The sequence below is a fragment of the Alexandromys fortis genome, unplaced genomic scaffold, assembly GCF_014885135.2.
Source record: "Alexandromys fortis isolate MF-2015 unplaced genomic scaffold, M_Fortis_MF-2015_v1.1 scaffold_218, whole genome shotgun sequence".
Lineage (NCBI taxonomy): Eukaryota > Metazoa > Chordata > Mammalia > Rodentia > Cricetidae > Alexandromys > Alexandromys fortis.
Window position 1 is genome coordinate 636723 of NW_026068112.1, and position 17717 is coordinate 654439.

Sequence of the window (17717 nt, forward strand, 5' to 3'; positions counted from 1 at the left end):
TGAGTATACACACTACATGTGTGGGCAGATCAGTGTCTGCATGAGTATACACACTACATGTATCTTACAAGCATCACAATGTTTACTATATATCTGTAGCCTCATTTTTGTCATTGATAAAGTGTTGAATAAGGTAATTTTCTTTAGCAATAAGTAATGTAGGAATAAATATTTAAAAGTATACATATGGCTGGAGGATTGGGTCAGTAAAGAGTACTTGCTGGTCCTTCCAGAGGACCCAGGTTTGGTACCCAGCATCCACATGGGACTCAAAACCATTCGTTGCTCTAACTCAGAGATATCGTGGCCCATGTGTGTGCATGCAGACAAAGCACATAAAGTGCAGTGAATAGTAGATCTTTTCTCAGAATTAAAAAGGACCTTCCCCAAAGCAATGTGCCTTACCCTCTCTGAGGAGTGGATGGGGGAAGGGAGAAAAGGGAGGGGATGGGATGGGAACTGGGATTGCTATGTAAAATGAAAAAGATAGTTTGTTTTCTTTTTTTAAAATAAAATAAATAACAAAACTAAAAAAATAACACAAGAAATTTGCTAGATACTAAATTGTTGGTAACTTTATTCACAGATTTCTAGTTTGAGGATATGTCAATATTTTTATATATTTTAATTAATTAACTAATTAATTAGATTTTTTTGGAGACAGAGTTTCTCCGTATAGCTTTGGAGCCTGTCCTGGTACTTAACTCTGTAGCCCAGGTTGTCCTCAAAATCACAGAGTACCTGCACCATCATCACTGCCCGGCTTGTTAGTTTGTTAGTTTATACAGTATTCTGCCTGTATGTATGCCTGCAGGCCAGAAGAGTGCACCAGACTTCATTATGGATGGTTGTGAGTTACCATATGTTTGTTGGGAATTGAACTCAGGATCTTTGGAAGAGCAGGCAATGCTGTTAACCACTGAGCCATCTCTAGCTCAGTATTTGTATATTTTACTTTTCTTTTAGGGATCCATCCGTCTCTAAGTCAATAGAGCGAATCTTTAAAATCTGGGAAGATAGAAATGTGTACCCAGAAGACATGATTGTGGCATTGAGAGAAGCTTTAAGTAAGTGCCTTTTTTTACCTAAAAGTCAATCTTTGCAATTCTGTCTGTATCCACAGGTCCAGTCCTGTTGTATAATACTAAAGTGGTAAAGGAATCTGGCCTGATTTGTTTAAAATTAAATACATAAAAATATGACTATCTGGACTTAATTAAATTGGTTGGGATAGGTAGTTGGACCTTTGTTTCTGCTGACTAAAAACAGTAAATATGTTAAATGATGATAGTCATCTGGTTATTTTTCTGTGTTTGCTTTCATTAAATATTACTATTCATTGATTATGTTTGGTAAATACTGTTCTGTCCTCCTACTGTTGGGGAAGTTTGGGCATGGTTTCACATCTTTAAGTTGTTTGGTGGTGAACATAATTGTATAGTCTCTAAGCTCCATTTGATTTCATTTTGCAATAATTATATATCTATTCTTTGTGTGTTTGTGTGTGTATGTGTGTGTTAAGTAAATTAGTTCTTATATATAAGATTTATGTTATTAAACCACCAAATAGAAGTTCATGGTAATTATTGCCATGATCATCATTTCACTAGAAATTGGCTTTTAAAAGAACACCTTCTAAGAAGCTGTTGAATCCTGCATACACATTTGTGTTCTATTCAAAAGAAACTTATTTTTAGCCTCTGCCTTATTCTCTTTCAGAACGGGAGATTTCATTAATTGCAGAAATTACATTTATTTAATAGCTTCTTAGATTTGGTGGGTATTGTCTATTTTTGTTTTTATAAAAATAAAAGAAAAAAATGAAAGAAACTACACAGTCTTGGATTACCTTTTTCTTGCTACATCTTTGGCACTGGAGTGGACAGACAGAACAGCTTCCCATAATGCCAGACTGCAAAAACTGCAATGTTTTCCAGGTACCACTTTCAAAACTCAGAAGCAGCTGAAAGAAAATCTGAACAAACAACCGAATAAGCAGTGGAAGAAATCACAAAGTAAGGAACAAAATCTCAACTAATATAAAATTACCTCCTCCTTTTGGAGCAGAAGAAACTGTAGACCGTTTGACACCGTACCTGGCATAAACCATGGGCAAGCCTGTGTTTCTAGGCCTGGGAGGTTCCCAGTCTTAGACTAATCAAGCCAGCATGAAGTTACTTCTTTTAAAAACTACTGTTAAACAGAGGAAATGCAGAAAAAGGGTTTGAGTGAAGATCCAAGAGTAGTTGGGGGATTGAAAGAAGAAAAAAAAGCTTGATAGTACCAGGCTAATTTCCACATTCAGAGATGTGCGGAGTTAGAGGCGGCTGGTTTACACCACAAAGCTGAAGAGGAGACTAGGCATTAAGAAGCATTTCTCTGGGAGCCATGAAAGCCTTCAGATTTGGGGATACACTCTACCAGATTAGACATGGGCCTCCAATTTTGGCCAGAAACTCATTCTCTATCTGGAGCTACTGTTGTGTTTGTCCTATTTACCCAGCATGATATCAAGGGAGAGGAATGCTGCATGTTATAGACTGTTGTGGGCAAACGGAGGACTGTCGAGAGACTGGAAGGTTTGGAGGGAACAAGGTGGAGGACAGTGGAGAAGTGGGAGGTGAAACAAGAGAGTTGGGATGTTTTGCTCCATCAAGCATATGATACTTACTCATCATGGTTAAGGGAGTCCTCTGTCATCCTTTTGGTCATACATTGCATGCTTAGGAACAACGGAAGCCAAAGTTCAAGTGCAGTGATAATGCATTTAGATCTTTTGTTGCTATGAACTGAGTCGGCTAAAAAAAAAAATCTAAACTTAGCCAGATGGAAGTTGATAAATAATTTTCTTCAGCAAGTACTCAGGATTAATTGGATGTCTTGTTCTTGGACACTCTTACATTGAGATACTGAGATTTTCTTACACTTAATGAGACTAGAGGGTGGTGCTTCATGTATCTTCCTCAGTGTCTCCAAATCATTAATTCTGGGACTTAACAAGTCTTTTGGAGGTAAGTTGTTAGACTTATCTAAATAGTTTATTTTTCTATTGGTTATGTTTAGGAGTATTTAAACTTCATAGCCAATTATTTTGCTGCAGGATTATATTCTGATTTATGTGTGCATGGCTGCCGTATGTTTGCAGAGTACACCCTTAACTCGATATCTCAGATTTTCCTAGATTTGGTAAAGTCTTTGTGTTGTATTCTTATTGATTTTTTTTTTCATTCAACAGCATCCACGAATCCAAAAGCTGCTCTCAAATCTAAGATAGTTGCTGAGTTTCGAGTAAGTTCCAGAATTTAAGTATAGTAAAAATAATTTATTCACCATTGAAGTCACAGTTCCTAGTCATATTTATTTCTGCTCATGTGTACATGGGGAATCTGAATAGGATTAGATTACCTAGAGTTCTGTCTGTTTTCCTAGTGAAGAAACAACAGTGTAGAACATCTGTTGCCCGCTAAACTGTGTGTTTAGTGTATGTTACCAGGGAGCCTTCTTTAATTTAATGCTACTAAACTTAAAATTTTCTTAGAGCAGCACAGAATATAATTACGTTTAGGGAGGGTGTAAGGGGCTTTTGTTTCGATGTTAACCCTGTATCTGTAAATTAACTTTAATAATTAGGGACTGGGTAGAATGCCACCAAGCCTGAGTTTAATAACTGAGGTCCACGTGATGAAGGGAGAGAGCTGACTCTGGAAGAGTTATCCTCTGGTCTCCACATGCACCATGGTGCTGTGCGCCTACACATATGTACAGAATGAAAATTAAATTAGAAGATAAAAACATTCTTAATAGTTATTTATTTATGTATTTATTATGTAGTCTTCTGGCACCAAATCTCATTATAGATTGTGAGCCACCATGTGGTTGCTGGGAACTGAACTCAGGACCCCTGGAAGAGCAGCCAGTGCTCTTAACCTCTGAGCCATCTCTCCAGCCCAAATTTTTTAATGTAAATAAAAGTTTTGGTTTTTTGGGTTTTTTTTTGGTTTTGTTTTTATAACTTATTGATTGCGGTTGTGAAGGCTAATCCTAGCACTCAGGGGACAGGGACAAATTTGTGGTCAGCCTGATCTGTGGAGCAAGGGCTAAATAGTAAAACTGTCTTCAAGAACTAAAAGTAAGTTTTAAAATAAGTATGTAATTAAGAATATGGTTTTTGACTGGGAGTTGAAGATTGATTTCTGTTGTCTGAGGAAAAGTAAAAGAATTTATTTTTCCTCTTAGGGCTTCTTTAGTCATTAGTCTTACATATCTAGGGGAGAGAATATTTGATCTTACGAATGAGAATTGATTGTTGTCTGTTCAGTCTCAGGCCTTCATTGAAGAATTGTTGACATACAAACGATCAGAAGATCAGATAGAACTGAAGGAGAAACAGTTGTCAACTATGAGAGTGGATGTTTGCAGCACAGAAACTCTCAAGTGTTTAAAAGGTAACAAACACATCCTTAAATAAAGTAGCTCAAAGTAACCAGGTGATGGTGGTGCACACCTTTGATCCCAGCCCTCCAGAGGCAGAGGTGGTTGAATCTTTGTGAGTTCAAGGCCAGGCTGGTCTACCAAGCAAGTTCCAGGACAGCCAGAGTTACACAGAGTAAACCTGTTTTATTAAAACAACAACAACAACAAAGCAATATCACCAACAAAAAAAGCTCAAAGTTTTCTTTCTTGCAGACTGGTTTGCCCCATAAAAAGAACATTAAACCTAGTTCTGGGTGGGATCATTACAGAGTATTTAAAGAGGAGTGGGGAGGATTCCTCAACCCCTTCAGGTAAAGCAATTTTCAGAAGTGATTGTGTTCCATTGACGTAGCAGTTTGATTTGTATGAACCTTATAAATAAATCAATTCCCCTGAGGGGAGGAAGTTTCCTGGGTTTCTTGGGGGGGGGGGGCGTTAAAGACTTACTTATTTTATATGTATCAGTATTTTGCCAGACTGTCTATATGTGCATCACATCTGTGCCTCGTGCCTACAGAGGCCAAAAGAAGGCATTGATGCTGGGCTAGAGTTAAGGATGGTTGTAAGCCACCGTGTGAATGTAGAAACAACCCAGGTCCTTCGCAAGAGCAGCAAGTGCTCTTAACCCCTGAGCCATATCTCCAGCCCCTGTTTTTTCATTTTTGAGACAGGGAGTTGCTTGCTTGTTATCACTCTATATGCCTGGCTAGTTTTGAACTCAAAAAGATCTGCCTGCCTGAACCTCTTGTATACCAGCGCACCTGGCTTTGTATATAAATTCCTACTCCTTTTTTTAAAACTTTATTTATTTATTATACAATATTCTGTCTGTGTGTATGTCTGCCGGTCAGAAAAAAAACACCAGACCTCATTACAGATGGTTGTGAGCCACCATGTGGTTGCTGGGAATTGAACTCAGGACCTTTGGAAGAGCAGGCAATGCTCTTAACCACTGAGCCATTTCTCCAGCCCCTAAATTCCTGCTCTTTTCACTTTCTTGTTATATTGAATTAGATATAAACAGTTTTGTTTCCCCTTTGTGGTTAATTGATTTGAGTATATTCTTTAGTAAGGTTGCTCTATTGTCTTCTCCTTTTTATATTATGATTTTATATAATTATACTCATAATTTATTAGAAGATAAGCCTCTTACAATCAGAGATTATCTTTTAATTGACTATTTCTATACTCGTTTGAACAATTACACATATCTGCGCTTGATGCATGTTTTTGAAATAATGAATAAATGATGGTTAGCTATTCATTTTGTTCCTTTCTGTGCCATGTTTTACTTCAATTATTTATGGAATAACAATATTTTACTAGGATGTAAGTTTTTCTTTCCTTGTTTGTTTTTTCGTTCTCTGAGTCAGTGTTTTTCTGTGTAAACCCTGGCTGTTCTGGACTCACTTTGTAGAATAGGCTGGCCTCGAGCTCAGAGATTCACCTGCCTCTGTCTCCACCTCCAGAGTGCTGGGATTAAAGTCATAGAACATAAGATTTACAGAAGTTTCCAGATAAGCCATACAAAATAGTTATAAGCTTTCTCCCCAAAGAGGAAAATCCACATTTTATAGCAGAATCATAATGCTGTTAGTAAGCACTGTGGTGTTTGTTTAATGTTCCCATTTTTGCCTCTAACAATCTAGCTTGTCCACCTGCATTATCTACATAAAGTTAGAACATGCTCTAAAGAACGGAGTAGCTGTGTTGAACCACTGCAGCTAGGGACTACAAAGAGGAAGAAGGGGAATGTAGACCATAAATTAGAACAAGACCACTTTCGTGTAAAACAAAACCAGCCATGTACCTTGCAAGGCTTTATACTAAACCATGATGGGGAAAGAAATAAAAGCAGTGCACGCTGTTTTTAAACACTTCCCAGCAGCCCAGGTGTACTTCTAGCGTCTGCTCATGTTCTACAACAGTGACATAAATTTACTAAATACATAAATGTGTATTTAGTCACCAAAGATGAAGATGCTTGGGCTTTTATTCTGTAATATCTCTAAGGGTGTGTCCATTGAATATAAACAAAAAGTCTTGACAGAATAAGTGATATTATACTTGCTAATCAGAGTGACTTGAATATTATCCATTGGATATTGAATATTATCCCTGTCCACTGTACCATACTTTAACTTGAACACAGGCCATCTAATTTAATCTCAATCAAAACCTGGAAGCATTTTCTAAAGCTCTGTTATACCCATGAGAAAACAGGCCTCATGAAGAGAGATTAGTAGGCTCAAGTTGCATAGCTAATGAAAGGCAAAGACAGAATGAATGCCCATATCCATCCACAGCTCTATTCCAGCAGGCATTAGAAGAGAAGCATTTGTTGAATTTTAAGGACACTTTCATAGAAGAGTGAGTACTGTATGAGATGACTTGACTTCTCTGAACTGTGGCTTCTCATATGAGAGACATGTGTTAGAACCTTCTGTACTACAGAAAGTAGATACAGGTAAAGAGAATGGAGCTTCATATGATATTCCTAAGGACGAGTATGGCTAAAAGAAGTGACCGATGGGGCTAGAGAGGTGGTTCAGTGGTTAAGCGCACTTGCTATCCTTCAGGAGAACCCGGATTCAGTTTTCAGTACCCATGCTGGATGACTCACCGCCATTGGCTTGTAATTCCAGTTCCAGGGCATCAAGGGCCTGCATGTGGTGCACATACATACAAACACTTGCCCATACACATAAAATTTAAAAATAAATTTGTTTGGTAGGTTTTTTTTTGTTTGTTTGTTTTGTTTTTGTTTTTTACTAGGGTTTCTCTGTCTATCCCTGGCTGTACTGGAAGTTACTCAGTAGACCAGACTAGCCTTGAACTCACAGAGATCCACCTGCCTCTGCTTCCTTCATCCTGGGATTAAAGGTATGCACCACCACTGCCTGGCTAAAAATAAATGTTTAAAAAAAAGAAAAATAATAACTCTTTCGGGTGAACTTTATCTTTTTATAGGCACCTTCATTTGGAACAATCACAAGTTTGTGTTTGTTTGTGTGTGTGTGTGTCTCGGGGGAGGTGTTGGTTTAACTTCTTAAAGGTAAAACTGTTATTGTGATTATAGCCTGGTGGCACAAGTCTATAATATCAGTCACTGAAGGACAACCTAAACAATTTATTGAAACTCTGTCTTAAAGTTGGGACGAGAAATATCGTACACTAGAAAACAGATGTGGTGGCACATTCTAGGACTCTCGTCACTTGGGGAGCTGAGGCAGGAGACCATGAGTTTGAAGCCAGCATTAACTACATAGTCTCACACTCAAAACAAAAATAATTTTCAGCTAACGCAGCAGGAAAAGTGTCACAGAACAGTAAGAACTGTTGCATGGAAAGGAATTTTACTCAAAATATTTTTTTCCCCTTAAGACAGGGTTTCTCTGTTTGGCTGTCCTGAAACTCACTCTGTAGAACAGACTGGTCTCGAACTCAGAGATACACCTGCCTCTGCCTACTGAGTGCTGGGATTAAAGGCGTGTGCCACTACCACATGGCTGAGATTAATGTTTTTACTTTTCTAATTTTAATATAAATATTTTCTCCATTCTTTTAGATAAAACAGGGGGAAAGAAGTTTTCCAAAGAATTTGAAGAAGCAAGTTCAAAGCTAGAGGAGTTTGTGAATGGATTAGATAAACAGGTGAAAAACGGGCCCTCCCTAACAGAAGCACTAGAAAATGCTGGAATTTTCTATGAAGCACAGTACAAGGAAGTGAAAGTGGTGGCCAACGTAAGTAATTGCAACTATTTTATATTGAATACTTATTGTATGTCAGATACTTTTTACATAGGGTGAGTAACACTGAGAATAAGCATTAGACATTAGACACATAAAGAAATTACTCTTGAATAGTAAAAAGTGCTGATTAGATTAAGACATGGGTCGTCCCTCAGATACTGACATTCATAAACATCCTAACCATTGTGCATTAGTATTTCTTTCTCGTTTCCCCCCTTTTTCCTTTTGTGTGTGTGTGATATTTATGTTCTTTCTATAGTGCCTTATACATTTGGACTATTACAAAGTTGTTTTTTTTCCCCTCAAGACCGGTTTCTCTGTGTGGCTTTGGAGCCTCTCCTGGAACTTGCTCTGTAGACCAAACTGGCCTAGAACTCAGTGATCCTCCTGCCTCTGCCTCCCAAGTGCTGGAATTAAAGACGTGCACCACCTTTGCCCATCTGTAGAGGTTTTTTTTAAAAGCTGGAGTACCATGAAAACTAGGAGTACTCTTGTAATTTTTAACATACAAGTGATCAAAGAAGCAAGGATTTGCTGATTCAGGGTGCCAGAGCGAAATAGGTTTCTTGAGGGGGAAGGTATAATGACCCCTCCCCCATGCGTATTCACAAAGAGAAAACACAAACATATGGAAGTTTGGGGACTTTATTCTTATAGGGGTAGACCTTAAAAGAAGCCTGCAGTTGTTTCCTAGAATTTTTTTCCTTGTTCTTTTTTCTTTCTTTTTTTCCCTAGAATGTTTTAATTAAAGGTTTCAGCTTCAAATAACAAGAAGTGTTTTCCTCCAAGCTCTAGACAGCCTAGGTTACCATAGTAACTTATTGTAATGGTCCCTCTGCTTTTGATTGTTTTGCTTATCATGCCTTGATGGGTTCTTTTTTCCTCCTTGTTTCATTCATTCATTCATTTATTTGTTTGTTTATTTATTTTTAGGGGTTCACAGTGTTATAGAAATGAAAACTAAGACTAGAAATATATATGGGTAAAACATATATGACTCAGTATATATAGACTATAATAGTTTTGGGGGCTGATGAGATGGCTTAGAGGGTAGAGGCACTTGCTGCCAAACCTGATGTCCTGCATTCAGTCCCTGGGACTAGTGTGAGAGGAGAAAACCAGCTTTCCCACAAATTTTCCTCTGACCTCTATATGTGTGCTGTGACACCTACATACCTGTATGCCCACCCCCAAAATAAATGTGAGTTATTTTATATAATGTATATTATACATGTATATAAATGTGTACACATATAGAAAGGGAAGGAGAGGGAGACGGTTATGTGTATATGTGTGGAAAGCTGGGCAGTAGTAGCTCACAACTTTTAATTCCAACACTGGGAGACAGGCAGGTGGAACTCTGAGTTTGAGGCCAGCCTGGTCTACAGAGTGAGTTCTTGGACAGCCAGGGCTACACAGTGAAACCAAAAAAAAACAAAAACACATTTTTAACTCCGATGACTGGGTTGTAATATTCACTGAACACAGTAGATATCCAGACTACTCTGTGCTCAACAGATGATTTGTTTTGTTCTCGTTGTTTTTAATAATGAGGAAATGTGATCATAGTCAAAATGGTGGCTGGGTGTTCGTTTTTTTTCAGAGAAATAATGTCTTTTTTTTCCCCCCTCTCTTACTTAGGCTTATAAAACCTTCGCTAACAGAGTAAACAACTTAAAGAAGAAGTTGGATCAATTGAAGTCAACCCTTCCTGATCCCGAGGAATCGCCAGTTCCTTCTCCAAGTATGGATGCTCCTTCCCCAACTGGTTCTGAGTCTCCGTTTCAGGGAATGGGAGGTGAGGAATCCCAGTCACCAGCCATGGAGAGTGAAAAATCTGCCACACCTGAGCCTGTGACAGATAACCGTGATGTGCAAGACATGGAACTCTCTGATGTAGAAGATGATGGATCAAAAATCATTGGTAAGTAGCCTATATTCTGTATTGACGTTGTTTTCCTGCTAATTTTTAGCCAAACTTGCTTTTTCATGGTACCGGAGATCAAACCCAGGGCCTTTCACAGGCACTTAACTCTGAGCTGTATCCTAGTGCTCAGAAATGATTTTTATTTTTATACCTTACTGAAAAAAAATATTTTGGATATGTCAGGTGGTGGTGGCAGCAATACATACCTTTAATCCCAGCACTCAGGAAGAAGAAGCAGGTGGATCTTCTATTAGTTCAAGGCCAGCCTGCTCTACAGAGAGAGTTCCAGCACAGCCAGAGCTACACAGAGAAACCCTGTTTTGAACAAACAAAACAAAATTTGGATATGTTGAGATAAACAAAATATATTACAAGAATTTATAACTTTTTATAAACTTTTGTTTGTGTTTTTTTAATTTGACTGGTCTGAAGAAATGGCTCAGCAATTACAAGCACTTGCTGCTCTGGCAAAGAACCTGGGTTCAGTTTCCAACACCTGCATAGCAATTCGCAGCTGTCTTTAACTCCAGTTCCAAGAGATCTGACACTTCTTGTAACCTCCCTGGACACCAGGAAAAATGTGGCGTACATAAATAGAGACATAATATTCATAAACATATATAAATCCAAAAATAATTTAAGGAAAAAGAATTCCAAAGCTGCAGTTGATTAATTAATTTTCAGAACTAACCTTAAATGGTGTTTGTCTGACATCTGCACTTTTATAATTATTTTTATTAAGTAGTTTGGCTTGTGTTGAATTAAATACACTACTTACCCTGTGTTCTTTAAAGTAGTAAGAGGAGTGTATTTCCAAAATTTAAGACTTAAAGAAATTGCAGTTTCAAATTAGTACCTAAGGCCTGGAGAGATGGCTCAGCAGGTAGGAGCACTGCTGCTCTTTTAGAGGACACATCTTCTGGCCTCTTGGGGAGCTGCATACATATACACATAACATGCCGACAAAAAAAGCAGTCATGTGCATAAAATAATTCATGTTAATAAGTAAAATACAGATAATTTATGGTGGGAATGATCATAAACTATAAAGACTGATTTTTTTATTTTGTATTTTTTTTTAGGTTTATTTATTTGTTATGTATACAGTACTCTGTGTGCATGTATGCCTGTAGGTCAGAGAGCATCAGATCTCATTACAGATGGTTGTGAGCCATCATGTGGTTGATGGGAATTGAACTCAGGACCTCTAGAAGAGCAGTCAGTGCTCTTAACCACTGAGCCATCTCTCCAGCCCTCTCTTATATTTGTTTATGTGTATACCCCCATAAGACAGAAGGGGGCATCTACTCCCCTGGAGTTGCAGTTACAGGGGTTTTGAGCCATCTAATATGGCTGCTAGGAACTGGTGGGGCTTTTATGTTTTGTTTTGTTTTTAAACCATAAAGTGAGAGTAGGGCTTTTGCCCTCAGAGTAGGAAATATTAGGGACATAATATTGGTTCATACTGAAAGTAAAATCTAGAAAATAGGTTATAACATTGCCTCTTATTTGTTCAAACAGTAGAGGACAGGAAAGAAAAACCTCTGGAAAAACCAGCTGTCTCCACTTCTGTACCCACAAAGTCAACAGAAAGTGTCTCGAAGGCCTCACCGTGTGCCCCAGCAACTGTGCCCACGACAGCAGCTCCACCTCTTCCAAAGCCCATGAACACTTCGCTTCTGTCCCCTTCCCCTGCTTTGGTTTTGCCAAACCTGGCAAATGTGGATCTGGCAAAAATTAGTTCCATCCTTAGCAGCTTAACTTCAGTCATGAAAAACACTGGTAAGTGAGCCTAGTGAGGATGGTAAAACCTGGATTCCATCTTGGTTTTCACTGAACCATCAATTTTTTTTTTATTGCTAATGGTGAAATTTCTTCAATTTTTTTTTTTTTTTGGTGGGAGGGTTTCTCTGCGTAGCGTAGCTTTATAACTTGTCCTGACACTCGATCTGTAGGTCAGGCTGACCTCAAACTCACAGAGATCCGCCTGCCTCTGTCTACCAAATTCTGGGATTAAAGGGGTGTGCCATCATCGTCTGACAAATTTTTTCATTTTAAATACATTAACAAATGGATAGACATTATTTTAAAAAAGCTCAAAAATAATCTTACTGTGCCAAAACAAACCACCCACAAATATGCATGGATGCGTGAATTTGATGGATTAAATATTTGTAATACTATTGGTAGTTGAAATGTTGGCTGGGCAGTGGTGCTGCATACCTTTAATCCCAGCACTTTGGAGGCAGAGACAAACGGATCTCTGTGAAGTTGAGTACGTTCTGCTCTATATAGTAATGGAACTTACCAACGATTGGAACGGAGAACCAACGATACACAAAGAAACTTTGTCTCGAAAAACTAAGAAAAAATAAACATTGTCTATATTATTTTTAAGCCATTTTACTTAAAAACTTTATGATATCACACATTTTTATGTCATTAAATAATTGTCTAAACAGCTAGCTGGTTGTGATGGTACATATCTATAGTCTCCGTGTTGGAAGAAGAACAGGAGAATCCGGAGTTCAAGGATAGCCTGGCTACATGAAACCCTTTCTGGAAAAAAAGATGAGAGTGGATAGGGAAATGGTCCAGAGAACGGCATGCCTGATGCATAAGTATCTAAGTTCAGATCACCGTCACCCATGTAAAAACTAGGCTTAGCCATGTGTGTACCCCACCATCTGGAGTGAGTGGAGACAGGTTGAGGTTGGCAACCAGTCTAGAAGAAACATAAAGCTCCAGTTTTAGTGTTTGAGACACTGTCTCCTGAAATTAGATAGTGACAGAAGACACCCAATGTCACTTGGCCTCCAGGTGCATACACGTGAATGAGTGTACCTGTGCATATACCACACACACAAGAAAAGAAAATTTATCTATGTCAACTTTAATTGTAATGTATGATAGTCCTTGTTATTAGATATCACATTACTATGTTTTCAGCATTTTGCTTTGTAAAGAATGCTGAGATCTTTGCTATGCAAACCTGATGAGCCCTGCATTCAATTCTCAAGATCTGTTTTTGTTATTGTTTGGGTTTTTTGTTTGTTTGTTTGTTTTTTTAATTCAAGACAGGGTTTCTCTCTAAAGCAGTCAATCCTGGCTGTTCTGGAACTTGCTTTGTAGATCAAGCTGGCCTCAATCTCAGAGATCCGTCTGTCTCTGCCTCCTAAATGCTGGGATTAAAAGCGTACACCACCACCTCCTGACTATTCTCCGGATCTTATGTAACTGGAGAGATCTGACTCCACAGAATTGTCATCTGATCTCCACACGCTCCCCCATTCTCCACACAGTAACAACAACAACAATAAAAACACTAGAATGTACAACACGCAACTGCAGAAAGATGGGGAAACAGATATTTCATCTGTGATCTGCCCACTGTGTTATTTGGGGGTAGGGATTAGCATGTGGCCTAGACAATGCTGACACTCAGAAAACCATGAGGAAGAATGAGAATTCTAGGCCAACATTGGTTATATTGTTAAGACCCTATTTCTTTTTTGTTTGTTTGTTCAGTTTGGTTTGGTTTTTGGTGTTTGTTTGTTTGTTTGTTTGTTTGTTTGTTTGTTTGTTTTGAGACAGGGTTTCTCTGTAGCTTTGGAGCCTGGCCTGGAACTCACTCTGTAGACCAGGCTGGCCTCAAACCCACAAAGAGATATGCTTGCGTCTGCCTCCCTAGTGCTGCTATTAAATGTGTGTGCCAGAAAAAAAAAGTGTGTGTGCTATCACTGCACAGCTGGAGACCCTGTTTCAAAAACACAAAACCAAAAAACAGCATGTAGATTTTTTAAAAGTATTTTCATGTGTTAGGACTAAATTGTTACCTAAGAGAGTATACTCCTTTATATACCTAGTAGTTGGAAATTTAACTGTTACCAACCCTTTCCGTTGTCATGGTCAACCTTGAAAAGATAGTATCTATTCTTTTAATTAGACTATTTTTCATTTACTTATTTTCTCCTGTCTGCATTTCCCCTTTTAATGTGTTAATAACCAACCCAATATTTTGAGGTGTAAAAGTGTAAAGGAGTTTGTTTGTATAATGTCATTTTAAAGATTGTTTCAAAGAAAAACACTGGCCAATAACATAGGCTTGTCGTCACTACCCCATCCCTTCCCCCCACTTCCAACCTGTTGGCAGAGACTGTGCTTTCATTTCCCAGACTCCCAGACTGGAATAATCACACAGAAACTATATTAATTACAACACTGTTTGGCCAATGGCTCAGGTGTATTCCAAGCTAGCTCTTACATCTTAAATTAACCCATTTCTATGCATCTATGTATTGCCACGAGACTGGCTTACTAGTAATATTGTGGCATCTTCCTCCTTCAGCTTCTACATGGCATCTCCTTGATTCCACCCACTCTCTATATCTCTGTTTGGATTTTCTGCCTGTCTTTACTTTGCTAAGCCATTGGCCGAAACAGCTTTATTCGTCAACCAATAAAAGCAACACATATACAGAAGGACATCCCACATCACTGATCTCCACACCCCCCACCACAGCCCACACACCAGGCATATCATCAAAGTAGAAGTAGGTTGTCTGGTTGCTACTGTGAAAACCAATGTGTGTGAAAATAACATAATGCTTGTTTGTTTTAAGAATATTCTAAATAGAACAGTTCATATTTTCAGGTGTTTATCTTTGTATGTGTCAGAATGGGCACAATTTGTACATAAGTCACAAAAATTACTATTAAACAATCATTCATTGAGTGGAAAGTGTCATGAATTGAGTATTGCATTTTCTTGAGTTCATCTTTCTGCCACCAGGGGTCAGTTCTGCATCAAGACCTTCTCCAGCAACACCTACCAGTCCTTGCAACCTCACCAGTGGCCTGAAAACACCTGCTCCTGCCACAACAACATCTCACAACCCTCTGGCAAATATCCTCTCGAAGGTGGAGATCACCCCAGAGAGCATTCTCTCTGCTCTTTCCAAAACCCAGACACAGTCAGCCCCTGCACTCCAAGGTAAACAGACATGTGCCAGAGGGACTTGAATTGTGTAACAGTGTAAACTTGTATTCTAATTCTAAGAATCCAAAGTCATGAAATGTACACTATAGTTAACTCCTTAGTGCCTTTATAGTTATCACTTGTGAAGTGGCATTTATAGAATTGAAAATGTCAACATTGAAACAGACTAAATATTAGCTAGTCTGTTACCATCCCATTAAGATAGGAAAACGAGGCTTGTTGCTGTGACTTGGTTGGTTAAGCCTGTCTGATGTGTGATGTTAAAACTGAAAACCAGTTTTCTTGATTATTTAATACTCTGACCTGCACCATGGCACCATTGGAGGGTTATATTAATTTCAGTATAGGGTTAGTGTGTGTTGTTTTTTTTTTTTTTTTTCCCTTTATGAGGGTAGTTTCAAGACAAGGTTTTTCTGTGTAGCCCTGACTGTCCTGGAACTCATTCTGTAGACCAGGCTGGCCTTGAACTCACAGAAATCAACCTGCCTCTGCCTCCCAAGTGCTGATATTAAAGGAGTTCACCACCACTACCTGGTGTGTGTTGAGGTCTAATGTTGACCTATAATACGTCTTTTTTTTTCTTCTATCTGTAATCTGTGCCTCATTTAAACTTCTCTTTTTGGCCTTCCCAGTTACATCTTCTACATAAAAGTGCTTCTGTTTTTCATGAGTCTTACCTGATCTTTCAATTCTTGTTACCTAGATACCTGCACAACCTTTCTTAAGCATCTCAGTATAATTATGCCATTAATTATGAATTCCAGAACAGTGTCAGCATCATAAAACCAGGTCAGACAGATGTTGTTAAATATCCTATAATGCATAGACTAGTCTCAGCCACGGAATGTGTGTAGTGTAACATGTCAGTATTAGTGAGGAGCCCTGTGCTGTGAGTAGAGCACTACAGCTGTGTATTACTTCCAAACTGTTCTGGATAAATTATTGTTTATCCTTAAAGAATTTTATTTTATAAAAGTAAATACTATTCAGTGATCATCTGAAACCTCTCTCTATTGGAACTGACAGGAAAGAATTGATGTTCCCAGTAATCCCAGTTCTTAGGATACTCAGATTTCAAGTTGAAGGCTAACTTAGGCTACAGTGGGATTCTGTTTCTGTGGTGGTGTGAGTGTGTGAGTGTGTGTGTGTATGTATAATATGCATATATATAATTTATTTTTATATGTATTGGTGTTTTTGCCTGCATGTATGTCTGGGTGAGGGTGTCAGATCCCCTAGAAGTGGAGCTACAAACAGTTGTCAGCCACCATGTGGGTGCCAGGAATTGAACTCAGGACCTCTGGAAAAGCAGTCAGTGCTCTTAACCAGTGAGCCGTCTTTCTAGCACTATGTTGTTGTGGTGGTGGTTTTGTTTTAAGCACAAAAAAAGGTTTGAGGGGGCTGGAGAGATGGCTCAGCGGTTAAGAGCACTGACTGCTCTTCCAAAGGTCCTGAGTTCAATTCCCGGCAACCACATGGTGGCTCACAACCATCTGTAATGAGGTCTGGTGCCCTCTTCTGGCCTTCAGGCATACACGCAGAAAGAATATTGTATAATAAATAAATAAATTAAAAAAAAAGGTTTGATAATCTCTAACAGCTCATCTTGTACAACTCAAGAGAGATTACAGTGCTCTTGGGTTCCCCCTTTCTACCACCATCTTGTAGATGGAGTAACAAATTAAAAGTCATTCATATTAGTTTTTTTTCCCTTCAGATGCATAACTGTATCTTAGAGTCCTCCTGCCTGAGTGCTGGGATTAAAGACATGTGCCACTACCACCCTGAGAATACAATTTTTTTACACCTTTAATCCCAGTGCTCTAGAGGCAAAGGCAGGCAGATCTGAGTTCAGAAACCCTGTCTCAAAACAAGAAAAGAAAATTTCTTAGAACTTTGTTCTGTTTTTGTTATCCACAATCTGTTGACAAATTTTCAAAAGAAAGACTTCATGGCTTGTTGACATGAAAGAAATGTAGTAAAGTGACAGAAACGTCACATTACAAATATTACGAAAGTCTGATATCTTTTTTAATTTATTTATTTGTTGAAGGACAGTTTGTTGAAATTGGTTCTCTCATACAATGTGGGTGCTGAGGATCAAACCCTGATCATCAGGCTTGGCATCAGGTGTCTTACCTGCTGAGCCATCTCGCTGGCCTGACAGTGTCCATCTGAGAAGACAGTGCTCTGGGAAAGCACATGCCCACAGTGTCTGAGACATAGTAGTCATACATACCTCACACCAGTAATCACAGCACTTGAGAGCTATAGGTAGGTGGATCCCTGTGAGTCTGAGGCCAGTGTGGTGTATATAATGAGTTCTAGAGCATCTAGTCTTAAAATAAAAATAAAGGACAGACATGGTGCAATTGACCCCTACCTGAGAGGCAGTGGGAGAAGGATCACAATTTATGCCAGTATGTGAAGCAGAAACAGTAATAATAAAATTTGTGTCTGGTCTGTAGGTTTGTAATCTGGTATAGCCACCATGGAAGTCAGGATGAACTTTCCTGACTGAAAATGGAGCTCAGATATGATTGCTCCTGGGTCTACATCTGAAGA

At 38.7% G+C, this 17717-nt stretch overlaps 1 protein-coding gene across 8 annotated transcripts in view; it reads left to right on the forward strand.

The window, feature by feature from the left end:
* Rprd2 (regulation of nuclear pre-mRNA domain containing 2) overlaps positions 1 to 17717 on the forward strand; it is a 73357-nt gene that overhangs the window by 41273 nt on the left and 14367 nt on the right. For 4 of the 8 annotated variants that reach the window (XR_007589089.1, XM_050124724.1, XM_050124722.1 and 1 more), the window contains exons 3-10: positions 967 to 1067; positions 1938 to 2015; positions 3236 to 3288; positions 4319 to 4445; positions 8042 to 8217; positions 9868 to 10150; positions 11675 to 11935; positions 14946 to 15146. Coding sequence is in view for 6 of the 8 variants with exons in the window: in XM_050124724.1 (XP_049980681.1) it covers positions 967 to 1067; positions 1938 to 2015; positions 3236 to 3288; positions 4319 to 4445; positions 8042 to 8217; positions 9868 to 10150; positions 11675 to 11935; positions 14946 to 15146 (1280 nt within the window). In the remaining 2 variants the exon portion in view is untranslated. The remainder of the gene's footprint in view (positions 1 to 966; positions 1068 to 1937; positions 2016 to 3235; positions 3289 to 4318; positions 4446 to 8041; positions 8218 to 9867; positions 10151 to 11674; positions 11936 to 14945; positions 15147 to 17717) is intronic. The other 4 variants (XR_007589090.1, XM_050124725.1, XM_050124723.1 and 1 more) reach the window with 1 other exon arrangement.